The sequence below is a fragment of the Macrotis lagotis genome, chromosome 8 (assembly GCF_037893015.1).
Source record: "Macrotis lagotis isolate mMagLag1 chromosome 8, bilby.v1.9.chrom.fasta, whole genome shotgun sequence".
Classification (NCBI taxonomy): domain Eukaryota; kingdom Metazoa; phylum Chordata; class Mammalia; order Peramelemorphia; family Peramelidae; genus Macrotis; species Macrotis lagotis.
Genome location: NC_133665.1, coordinates 62,496,235 through 62,506,775, shown reverse-complemented (window position 1 = coordinate 62,506,775; position 10,541 = coordinate 62,496,235). Strand labels below are relative to the sequence as shown.

The following is a 10,541-nucleotide window of genomic DNA, read 5'->3' as shown; positions in this document are numbered from 1 at the left end:
GAGTTTGAATCCTCCCTCAGTTACTTAATGGCTGTAAGACCCTGGGACAAGTCACTTAAACTCATGTTTCCAAATCTTTATCTTACTATTCACAAGGTTAATAGGATCAAATGACAACACATTAAAAAAAAACTTTGTAAAACCTTCAAGTGCTAGATAATACTATTATTATCACCTGAAAGTGTTTTGTCTTTTCCGAGAGCACTGTCTAGATCTCACCTTTGCCCCTGTAACTTCTTACCTATGGTTATATACATATACATCTATGGACCCAAACCATTTGGATAACTCTCCAATTATACTTCTTCAATTAAAGAATTGAGTTCCCTTTTATCCTTTACTCTCAGTAATTCCTTGTTTACAGTAGGTATGGAGAAACATTTTTTGAATGCCAATCTTATTTCATGAAGGTAGGGTTTCCATCTTGGGCACACTGGTACTTTTTCTGATCCCTGCAAAAGTACTGAAAGGGCCAAATGAGGCGATTAGAAGGTTAATTGGGGGCCCTATAGATTGTATACTTTGCTCTGTGCTACCACAAGGTAGATGAATGACAAACTATAGATGGAGCAAGGGAATCTTTTTACTATTTCTGTGATTGCTGCAGAACTTGGGTAAAAGAGGACAGGGTAGGGCATTGACATACATAATTCAGCCATTGGAGTCTCTTCTGTAGAAGCTGCCAGCAAATTTGCTTCATTCTAGGACCTTCCAAAACTTGTGTTGCTTTTCAGCAAAACTACTCCCAGAATACCCGTCCAACTGCTGAAGAGGCCAACACCATTGAACATGTCACTGTTCAGAACTCTAGAATTTTGAAGTCCTTTTTGGTATTGCAGATCTTAACTTAAGGAAGGTGGGGAGAACCTAGCTTTAGAGGGCAAGGTGGAAGAGAACTTTAGTCCTGGAAGGGACATTGCTGGAGTTGCTGTACTGTTAAATTGTATTGCATTGGTTGGTTACTCATCTATTTCAGAAACAGTGAACTAGAGAATTAGCTGGCAATGTATGCTTTTTGTGCCACCTGCTGGTCATTGAGCTGAACTATGGGTTTTGATGGACAGCAGATGTTATATTCAGTTCTTAAAAAGAGCAGGCAATCAAATGGGTAGCCTGCAGCCCTAGTAAAGTTGTATTTCCTTTCCTATTCTGAACCACACAGCCAAGATTACCTTATTTCCTGTTTGGGATTTCTCTGGGGAATGGGAAGAGTAGGGAATGTGAGGGGTGTGGTTCTCCAAAAATCATGAATCATTACATTCTCAAAAAATATCAATTCACTTTCATTAAAAAAATACATGGCAGATAGCAAGTTTTTGGTTAGTGGAAGAGAGAAGGAGCGGAGGTGGTAAAGTTTAAGTTGAAATCAGGAGAAAGGAGTCAAGATTTACAGAAAGTTAAGTTACTGTGCCTAAGACCACAAAAAAAAAAAGGGCTGTGTTTAGAAGGGAGAACTAATTGTGTGGAGACTAATTTGAATTTCTGTATTCTAATGGATCTAAGGAAATTATTTACAAACTGGCCTATCCCACATCCTTTCAGAATCAGATGTCAGAAGGCATCATGTTCAATCCACCTCTAAAAGGAAATGCCTTCTCCAACTTCCCCAATGAAAATTTGGCATCAAATAAAACCCAGTAAGATCTAGATATGCCAGACTCCCTCCCATCTCAGTTTTATCCTCTGCTTTCATTGATAGGTTCCTTTCTTTGGATAGTTCACACTGCTGTCCTTTCCTGAGACTGGAGCACTGAGTATAGGCCCTTAGGCAGTAAGAAGACTAAGCTGAAAGCCACAGGCTTACTTACACTCACTTATGCCTTCTGATGACTCTCAAGCAATTTGCACTTCTGGATCTGGTACTAGAAGACCTAGGTTCAGATTTATTCTGTTTGGTTCCAGAAAGTAGAACTTGAAGCTGCAGAAGTCAATTTTGTTTCCACAGAAGGACAAACTTGTTTCATCATTAAATAAATCATAGAATGAACTGCTCTTGGTTAGCTGTATGTTGACCCTATCACTGAGGGTCAAGTGGAGGCTGAAAGATCCCTGGGAGATATTAGCATCTAAGGATGAGAAGGAATTATTTCATTCATTGTAATTGTATCCCCAAGTTCCTAGCACAGCAACACTTAGGAGAGGCTTAGGAAATATTTGTTGACTGTTTAACTGTGGACAGGATTCCTACAGCAGGACTAGTTGGACTGCATGACTTGTACTTCTTTCCTATACTTTGTCATTTGCAAACTGTGTGAAGTCATTTAAAAAAATCCATAAGATGGGGGTACTGATACCTAGCCTACCTCCATAAGCATCACTGTGAGCATCAAATGGGATAATGTATAATAACACATTGTAAAAATTAATGGTACTATGTAGATACCAACTATTAATATTATGAGAATATTATTCATTAATATTTTGGGAATTTACCGTGATGTGGAGGGGATTGTACTATTTTCAAATGCGGCAGGAACAATGACCCACCCAAGAAGATTGAAGAACTATCACTCTTATGACCCCCCCATTTAATGAAACTGAAGCTTTTTATACATCAGAACAACTTCATTTACAATTAAAAAAAACACACAATTGCAACAACTGAGAAACCAATACAAGTGGTATAAAAAAGGTGGGCTGTGGGGATGGGATGAATGGGAGGAAGGAGATAGAGTATCCCATATTTACATTCACTTTTCAGGCCCCATTCCACAGCTAAAATTTGGGGTTGCTACTTAACAGCTAAGTGCAATAAGCATTGGGTCTAGCTAATATAAGCACCAAAGAGAGCCTGCTGGAAAGAGTGAATCATAAGCTCTTTGGAGCTCTCTGGACACTTGGTGAGGACCACTTTCCCCAGTAAAATTTCTCAGAGCTCTGAAATTCAGAAGTAGAGCTCCTCTTCCTGAAGTTGGATTGCTCCCTTCCTTGAGTGACAGAGGAAGAGGGTGAATGAAGCATTCATTCAGCACCTGCTGCTGGCAGCTGAACAAATGGCTGAGCAGGCTTTATATCAGGCCCATGATGCTTCTGGTGCCCTACAAGGCAGTGAGTAAAGATGGCCTTTAATTTAAATGCTCCTTCAAAGATATGCTATTTAATTGGCCTGGGGAAATGCAGCTGTGACAGGGGCCTGAGGGATAAAAGAGAACTGACATTTCTTTTTGTTTAGAGCTAGTGGGTTCCACCCCACCCTGGTCACTGGGCCACTTTCTTGAGGTCACATCCATGTGATGTTTATGGGGCACATCTCACGTGGGGGGATGTCACTGTCGACATGATTATGCTCCTTCACAGCAGGATGTATCCTTGACTTGAGGCAATTTCTGGAGCCCAGAAAATACAAGGTCATAATTGGGAGTGAGATGGGGAGAGAAGAGATTACTCAGCACCAAGGTCACTGAAATCATCAGCTGGGAAATCTATCCATAGTTCTCCAGCAATTGTCTTCTCTCATCTAGCAATGTTGGGAGAAGTAAATGCAAACAGGTATTCTTACAAATGGATCATCTGCACCCATTTGTTCCAGTTCACTTCTTGTGGGAAGACACGGCCCATGCGGAGCGTACAGTCTATGGTGGGCTCATAAAATACAGTTGGCCTCTCACTCAGGCCAGGGGCCATCACTTCTTCTTCTACCACTGGTTTAGAGAAGAGGGAGACTCCCGGGGGCTTTTTTAGGAAGAATTTTCTGATACAGCCGAGTGCTTCTAGACCCTGTGAAAAGAACCAAAGCAGTCTTGAAGAGTTTGTCTTTAGACAAATCAGTGTCTCAACACTCATCTGAGCCTGTCATTTTGTGCACTTTTTGACCATTGTCTCCCACAGACCCTCCGCCTGGGACTGAATGCTAGTCATCAAGTAGCCTCTTTCCAAATTGCTTTTTTTTTTTTTAAGAATTATTTGAGTACTGGTACACAGAGAACTTCTTTCATATAAAAAGTTGATGTTCATGGCACAGTGGGAAAAAAAAAGCCTCCACCCTGGAGTCAGGAATTGAAATTTTAGCACTTCTCCTGCTTCCTCAATATATGGCTTTGGAGAAGTCTTCAAACTCTCTGGGTCTCAGATCTCTCAACTGTCAAACAGGTGCCCATGCCTGGGATGCTTTCTTTGTCTCCCTTTTCTCCTCTGCCACTCTCCTTCAGCAGAATCAACTTACCTTCTATTTTTTGTCAGGTCCCTGTCATTGTGAGTACCTCCCCTCTGAGAAAATATCCTATTTACATGGGACTTGTATGTACATAGGTATCTAACATGTTTTCTCCCCCAACAGACCAGAGGAAGGACCTTGCTTTTTTTGTTTCGCATTGAGCCTTTTCCTTCTGTGGGTCAGCACAGTGTGTGGCCCAAAGTAGGCTCCTACTGAATGCTCATTAACTGATGAGACTAGATGATCTCTAGTAGAAGTAAATCTGTGCTGTCAGGACACAGACTTGGAATTTTTTACCCAGCATAATAGATGGTCTGATGTGAATTACCCACATTCTCTTATTTGTAAGATGGGAAACCTAGATTACTAAGGAGCCATTTACAGTCAGAAAATTCTCCGTTTCCTTGTTTTCCAAAGCACAACCAAACCTAAAACTGCATCTTCATCCCTTGTGCTCTAGGGAACAAGCATCTTTTTCTCTATCTCCATACATACCTGGAGAATTTCCAACACTGCAATGGGCTGTAGTACTCCTTGGTAGTGTTGCAGCAGGGTATTCTCAGGGATGCCTGGCTTGGTCATGATGTGGTAGAGGACAGCTTCCATCATCCCCTTACAGACTGGCTTATTGAGATGGCCATCTACAATACGCCAGGGTCTGCCAATGAAGCAGACATTCTCGCATTCCCTGTTGGAGAGACAGGATATATAGGCTTTTAATGTTACTAGTGAGTCATCTTTTAGGATGAGCAAATCAACAGAAGGGAATGGCTGTATGTGCTGTCAGACTTGGCTTTGATATAAGCCAGTTTTGCTTCTTTTTTTTTTTTCCGTGTTGGTAGGTATGGTATATTGGAAACCACCTTAGTATGAAATACAAAAAGCATTGATGAAAGCTAAGTGGAAAAAATAATCATTTAATCCTACTCACTTTTCCCGGTTTGCTTGGGAGAGGCTGCCTGCTCCAAGATTTTCTGTTAGAAAAACAAAAGAAAGGGAGCATTACATATATAACTTTTCACAAGAAAAAGAATCATTCTTCTTGAGTCAGTCTCCAGGATGATTGGCATCTGGAAACTACCTGCAGCTTGGGCTTCTAGAAAATTGGACTTTGTTCTCATTACCGAGAATAAGGACCTAAGAAATATTTCCATGAAATTTATAAAGACTGTCTGAAGAAGAAATACTTATGTCAACAAGTATTATTTTTTTTTGTCTTTCATTCTTGAAGAGGACCATGATACCAGGGAGGTGATGCCATGACATGTAAGTGAATTGGATTTGAATGAGGGGTACTGTGCAGAATCACCAGCCTCACTTTCTTTTCTGGAGCCACCTAGGTCCATGGTCAGATATGGAACAGGAAAATTGGAGATGGTCCTGGATACAGTGGAAGACCTTGGTTTTTTTAAGATAAGGTCTTTAACTGAAGGTCCATTCAGTGATTAAAGCTAGGTAAGAAAGAATAAAGCAAAAAATGGTTTCTTTTACCTAGTTAAAAAAAAATCAGGGAGGGGAAGACTGTCAAGGTTCTGGCCAAAAACAATTGCTGTTTACATTTACTTTGTGCCAGGCAGGGCCCAAACAATGACAAAGTGGGACTTGTCTGGGACTTACAGCAGGCCAATCAGACCAGTGATCTGGGGCTATAAACCCCATGCTATTTTGCCAGATTTCAACACATATGATAGGAGAAGAAGAATAGGTAAAAAAGGAAGCAAGGAGGATAGGTGATCATACTTAAGGTAGTGTACACTGCCTCAGAGGATGGTTTCTGAGGGAAGGGGTAACTTTGGATTCACACAGACACATAATCATATGCTTTGGGATTTTTCCAACTGTAAAAGCTATGTAATAACTACAGTTTGTTATATTAATACTTTAGTTAATCTGAGCCTGGGTTTGAAAATCTGCAAGGTACTTTTATATGCCTAATCCTTCACACAAGGCTGGGTACAAAGCAGGTATCCATTAAGTATTTTTTGACTAATTGGCCCAGTGTTCCTTCCAATCTCCCAGGCTGCTTAATCTCACAGCTGGGAACCAGTCATGACTTTCACCCCAAATTGCACTATGGGAAGAGTCTTGGAATCTGAAGACATGAGTTTAAGTCTCACCCGACATGTCCAAGTGCTTTACCTTCAGAACCACAGGTTGGTCAAGCTCCATTCCTACAGTAGGGATGATAAGATCAACACCATCTACTTTACAGGCTTGTAGTGGGCAAAGTGCTTTGTAAACTTCAAAGTGCAACAGAAACTGTGAGCTACCATGAGAAAAACCTTCAAGTAAAAGGAATAACTAAGAAACAAACAAACAAACCAAAAATTGCTTTGACAAAGCTCACCTTTGTTACTGACTGCTGTCCAAATGTCAGACCAGCAGGTATGGGGGCATAGTTCAGTATAATCAAAGCTTGATAAGGGGCAGGTAGGTGGCACAGTGGACTCCAGCCCTGGAGTCAGGAGGATCTGAGTTCAAATCTGGTCTCAGATACTTGATACTTACTAGCTGTGTGACCTTGGGCAAGTCATTTAACCTCATTGCCTTCCAAAAACAAAAACAAAAAAAGCTTGATTGGCTGGGGAGCTCATGAAATGAACCTCGAGCTAGCCTCACCTCTTTATCCAGTTGACTCTTACTAAATGTTCCAGATGCAATTTTCCATTGATATTTTTATCACTGCTTCCTTCCATCCAATTATTCTAAAGAGTATTTTCCACCTTCACCATTCTTTGTTAGAACCACCTCTACCTTTTGGATTTTTAAACGAGACTTTATTTTTTGTTAATCTATTTGTCATTTCTGAAACATTTAGTTTTCTACCAGTTTCTAAGTTTTGGAGAAATAGTTTTGCTGTGGAGAAGTTGGTCATTTCATCTGCATCACCACAAAACACTTTTATCTTTTAAGGAGTACTCTTGAGGTGCTAACCCTGGGGCTGGCCATCTGGGTAGGAGATAATATCTATGGTTAGTAAATTGCTTTTTAACAGAACCCCAGGATGGCATCAGAAACACAAGTCCCTGAATCCTAGCAGGAGTTTTCTCTCTGTGGGAAGGTTCACTGCCCACAGTGACCCAGAACACATTGTCCTTCAACTGTTACTTGTTATTCTACTGGTTTTCTTCAATTTAAAGGATAGCATTGAGATCCTATGCACTTAAAAAAAAAGGAAGCCAATCCTTGTGGTCACTAGGAAAGAAAGCTTCTTTTAGACATGAGAACTGAAGCTAGAATATAATTTTTGTTAATTCTAGAAAAATTAAGTGGGCCTAAGGTGAAAAGAATATTTACCCAAAGCTAACAACAACAACAAGAATTGGCATTTATATTGTACTCGATAAAGGACTTTCCATATATCATGACATTTGAGTTTCACAACAACTCTGAGAAGCAGTGGTGGTATATATAGCCCCAGGAAGGGGGTGGGTGACTTTCCTAGGGTCATATGCCTAGCCAGTGTAGCTCTTGAAGCCCAGTAAGGAAGTAAGAGAATAGGAAGCTGGTACAGCTCACACCCTATTAGGCTCTCTCTTTCTGTCCTTCAATAGTCAGTTCCCTCCAAATAGCATATTTTTGAATTGTGCTGGGGCCTCTTCAAGGCCTCAGTTCACATTAATAACTTTCTTCTCAGATACATACACCAATGGAGCCAGGAGGTTACTCAGGCTCTGAAGGATTGGCAAGTGGCCTCTAAAAAGTGAGTTGATGGCTGAGCTTTCTGACACCAAGGTCAGAGCTCCTTCCTTTGTTCTCACCATCATTAGAGTCATTGGCTGCAGAAAGAGGGGCAACAGAGGTCTCCCCAAGGCTATGGTGCCCTTCAGCCTTCCATATTTAGGAATTTCAGGGTAACTCCTTCCCAAAGCAGTCTATATTATATGAACAGGTTAAACCGCCTGAAGATATTTAAACAGAGCATGAGAGGTTGCAGATATAGGAGATAAGGTAAGAATTTGGATTGGATTCCCCAGCAGGTCCCTTCAAACTGGTAAGATTTTTATGAATGTTACAGAAGAAAGAGCACTGGGCAAACCGGCAGAAGTCATCCTGTCCCAGATACTGATCAGCTCCATGACCCTGGGCAAGTCACTTCATTTTCCCCTTCAGTAAAATCATCATAATGATCACCCTAACTCTCACAGAGACAATTAAAGTATTCCGAAAACTACTGAGCTGAATATAAAGTGATCTACTAACAAGAAAGTCTGAATTTTCTCCCACCTTAACCCAAGTGCTAAGAACTGGCTTGCAGTGGTAAATGAATAGTATTCTCTGTTAAAATGGACAGGCAGTGTCAAAGTCAGTTCAGCGGCTGTTGAAGTTCTTACAGTACCTTTTGGGTCCTCATAGCCCTCAGGAGCTTGGGATTGGCTTCCAAACTGCTCTTTGTCTGGGGTTTCCAGGTCACCAGCATGTGTCTGATTGCCTTCTCTCCCTGGCCCCCTTATAGGAGGGTCACTTCCACTTGATTCTAATTGAGCTCTGGGCACTGGAGTCTCCAGGGCTCCTGCTCCTCCATCTGCAGGGAGGGTTCTTTTCTCTTCTGCTGGATCGGGGCAATGCTCTAGATGAGCATCTTCCAGAACAGCCTTCTTTGTGGGAGGCTCCTTCATTCCTTCCAGATCAGCTCCTGTGGCCCCATGGCTGGGGTCAGAGTCCACATGGCCACTATGCAGTGCCTTCCTCTTGGCCTCCCGAGGACCTGGGTTATTTTTCTCAGGAAGGCTCTTCTCTTTGGAGAGCTCTTCCTGGGTTTTCAGTTGCAGCTTCTGAAGATCCTCTGTCTGGACATCAGCTTCCTCCTCCTTGTTCTTTAATCGCACCGAGTGTAATAGCCAGGGATGGACAAAGATCACTGCCACTAGGCGTACAGTATTGCCTCCAACTTCCAGTACCTGGTGCAGAGTCAAGAGATCCTAGGAAAAGCAGAAAGGCCCATCTTAATAAGCAGTTGTTGGCTGTGGTCCCTGTTTCCTCTCCTTGAAGGTACACAGAGTAGGTCTGCCTAACTGGACTGGACTACCTGGGCCCCAGGAGACCAGGACTTGAAGGTTAGAGGATGCCCTCTTGTCTGAGCTTGGGAAGGAGAGGATGAAAGCAATTCATTTCAACATCTAGAGTTAAAACTACCTGGTCACTTGGCCTCACTGCCTTCCATAGATTGGAGACTCAACTTTTAAAGTCATCATGCTTGATTTTTCAACTCCAGTGCCCATCCTTCTACCCAGGGCCCCACCTCAATGTGCAGACATACTTATTTTTAAAAATGAAAGTGAATTTAAATTTGAGAATTTAGTGACTGTATCTTGAGGAAATAGAGAAGCTCAAGAGGAAGTGAGAATCTCTTCCCTGACTAAGGGAACCCCAGTATCTGTTTATAACACAAGTGATCCACAAACCTACACTTCCATTCAAAGCAGATAAGATCACCATTGTGATCTCTTTAGGTCTATAATATACATGTATTTTTGCCCATCTAGAAGCAGCAGAGGAATGTAATTACTTCTGGAAGTTATATTGAATCGTGAAGACTTTTAAGTCATTAGCTATCAGAGAAGAATATAGCAGCTTATTCTTATCAATATATGTAGTTTGGAGAGGTGGCCAGTGATCCACTTTCTTAGCTTCTGGCCCTACAGTTCAATGATTCACAAATAAGTAGCCAGGATGAGGGACCTCATAGGAAGCATGTGGGCACCACCTCTCTGGGGTGCCTGGGTTTAGGGCATTTGTCCCTCACTCTCATCAACCATTTTGAGTTGGCTGCAGTGGGAGGAAAGGAAGCATTGGCCTATCACCTTATATGGAAACCGGGATTGGAAATAAAACTCTAGTCCTAGTTGGCACTAGTTAGCTGTATGACCTTGGACAAGTAAGCTATGTGAGTCTCTTTTGGGGGGGCAGGGGGGAGAAAGGCAATGGCATTAAGTGACTTGCCCAAGGTCACACAGCTATCTGTTACTTGTCTGAAGCCTGATTTGAACTCAGGTTCTCCTGACTCCAGGGCCAGTGCTCTACTACCATCACCTAGCTGCCTCTTCATTTTTCTCATTTTGAAGAAATTATTCTGAGCACATCTAGTTAGAATCCTACTTGGGGAAAAAAAGACTTTCTGAGTCTTCTTCAATATGAACTGGTGGCTAGGAGAGGGAAAGTTCACCACCCAATCACTTTCTACTCCCCACTTCAAATTTCAGGGCTGGTAGTGACAATTAATCATAGTAGAATTAATCTAAGCTGTTCACTGGGAGTTTCAGATCTTTTGCTGGGGATAAAGTTGAGATTCCTGGGTCTTTGGAGATCTTAAAACATTATATATACATATATACATACATATATGTACACACACAGGATAAACAGGAGAGAGCACATGATCATAAGA

At 41.7% G+C, this 10,541-nt stretch overlaps 1 protein-coding gene across 4 annotated transcripts in view; it reads right to left on the bottom strand.

Annotated features, from left to right (window-relative positions):
• The window catches only part of GTF3C1 (general transcription factor IIIC subunit 1), a 133,263-nt gene continuing 122,722 nt past the window's right edge, over positions 1–10,541 (bottom strand). Inside the window, exons 34-38 of one of the 4 annotated variants that reach the window (XM_074197386.1) lie at positions 8,493–9,075; positions 6,271–6,324; positions 5,085–5,127; positions 4,649–4,841; positions 1–3,717 (exon numbers count right to left, since the gene is read on the bottom strand). In XM_074197386.1, coding sequence (XP_074053487.1) covers positions 3,496–3,717; positions 4,649–4,841; positions 5,085–5,127; positions 6,271–6,324; positions 8,493–9,075 — 1,095 coding nt within the window. In that variant the 3' untranslated portion in view covers positions 1–3,495. The other 3 variants (XM_074197388.1, XM_074197387.1, XM_074197389.1) reach the window with 3 other exon arrangements.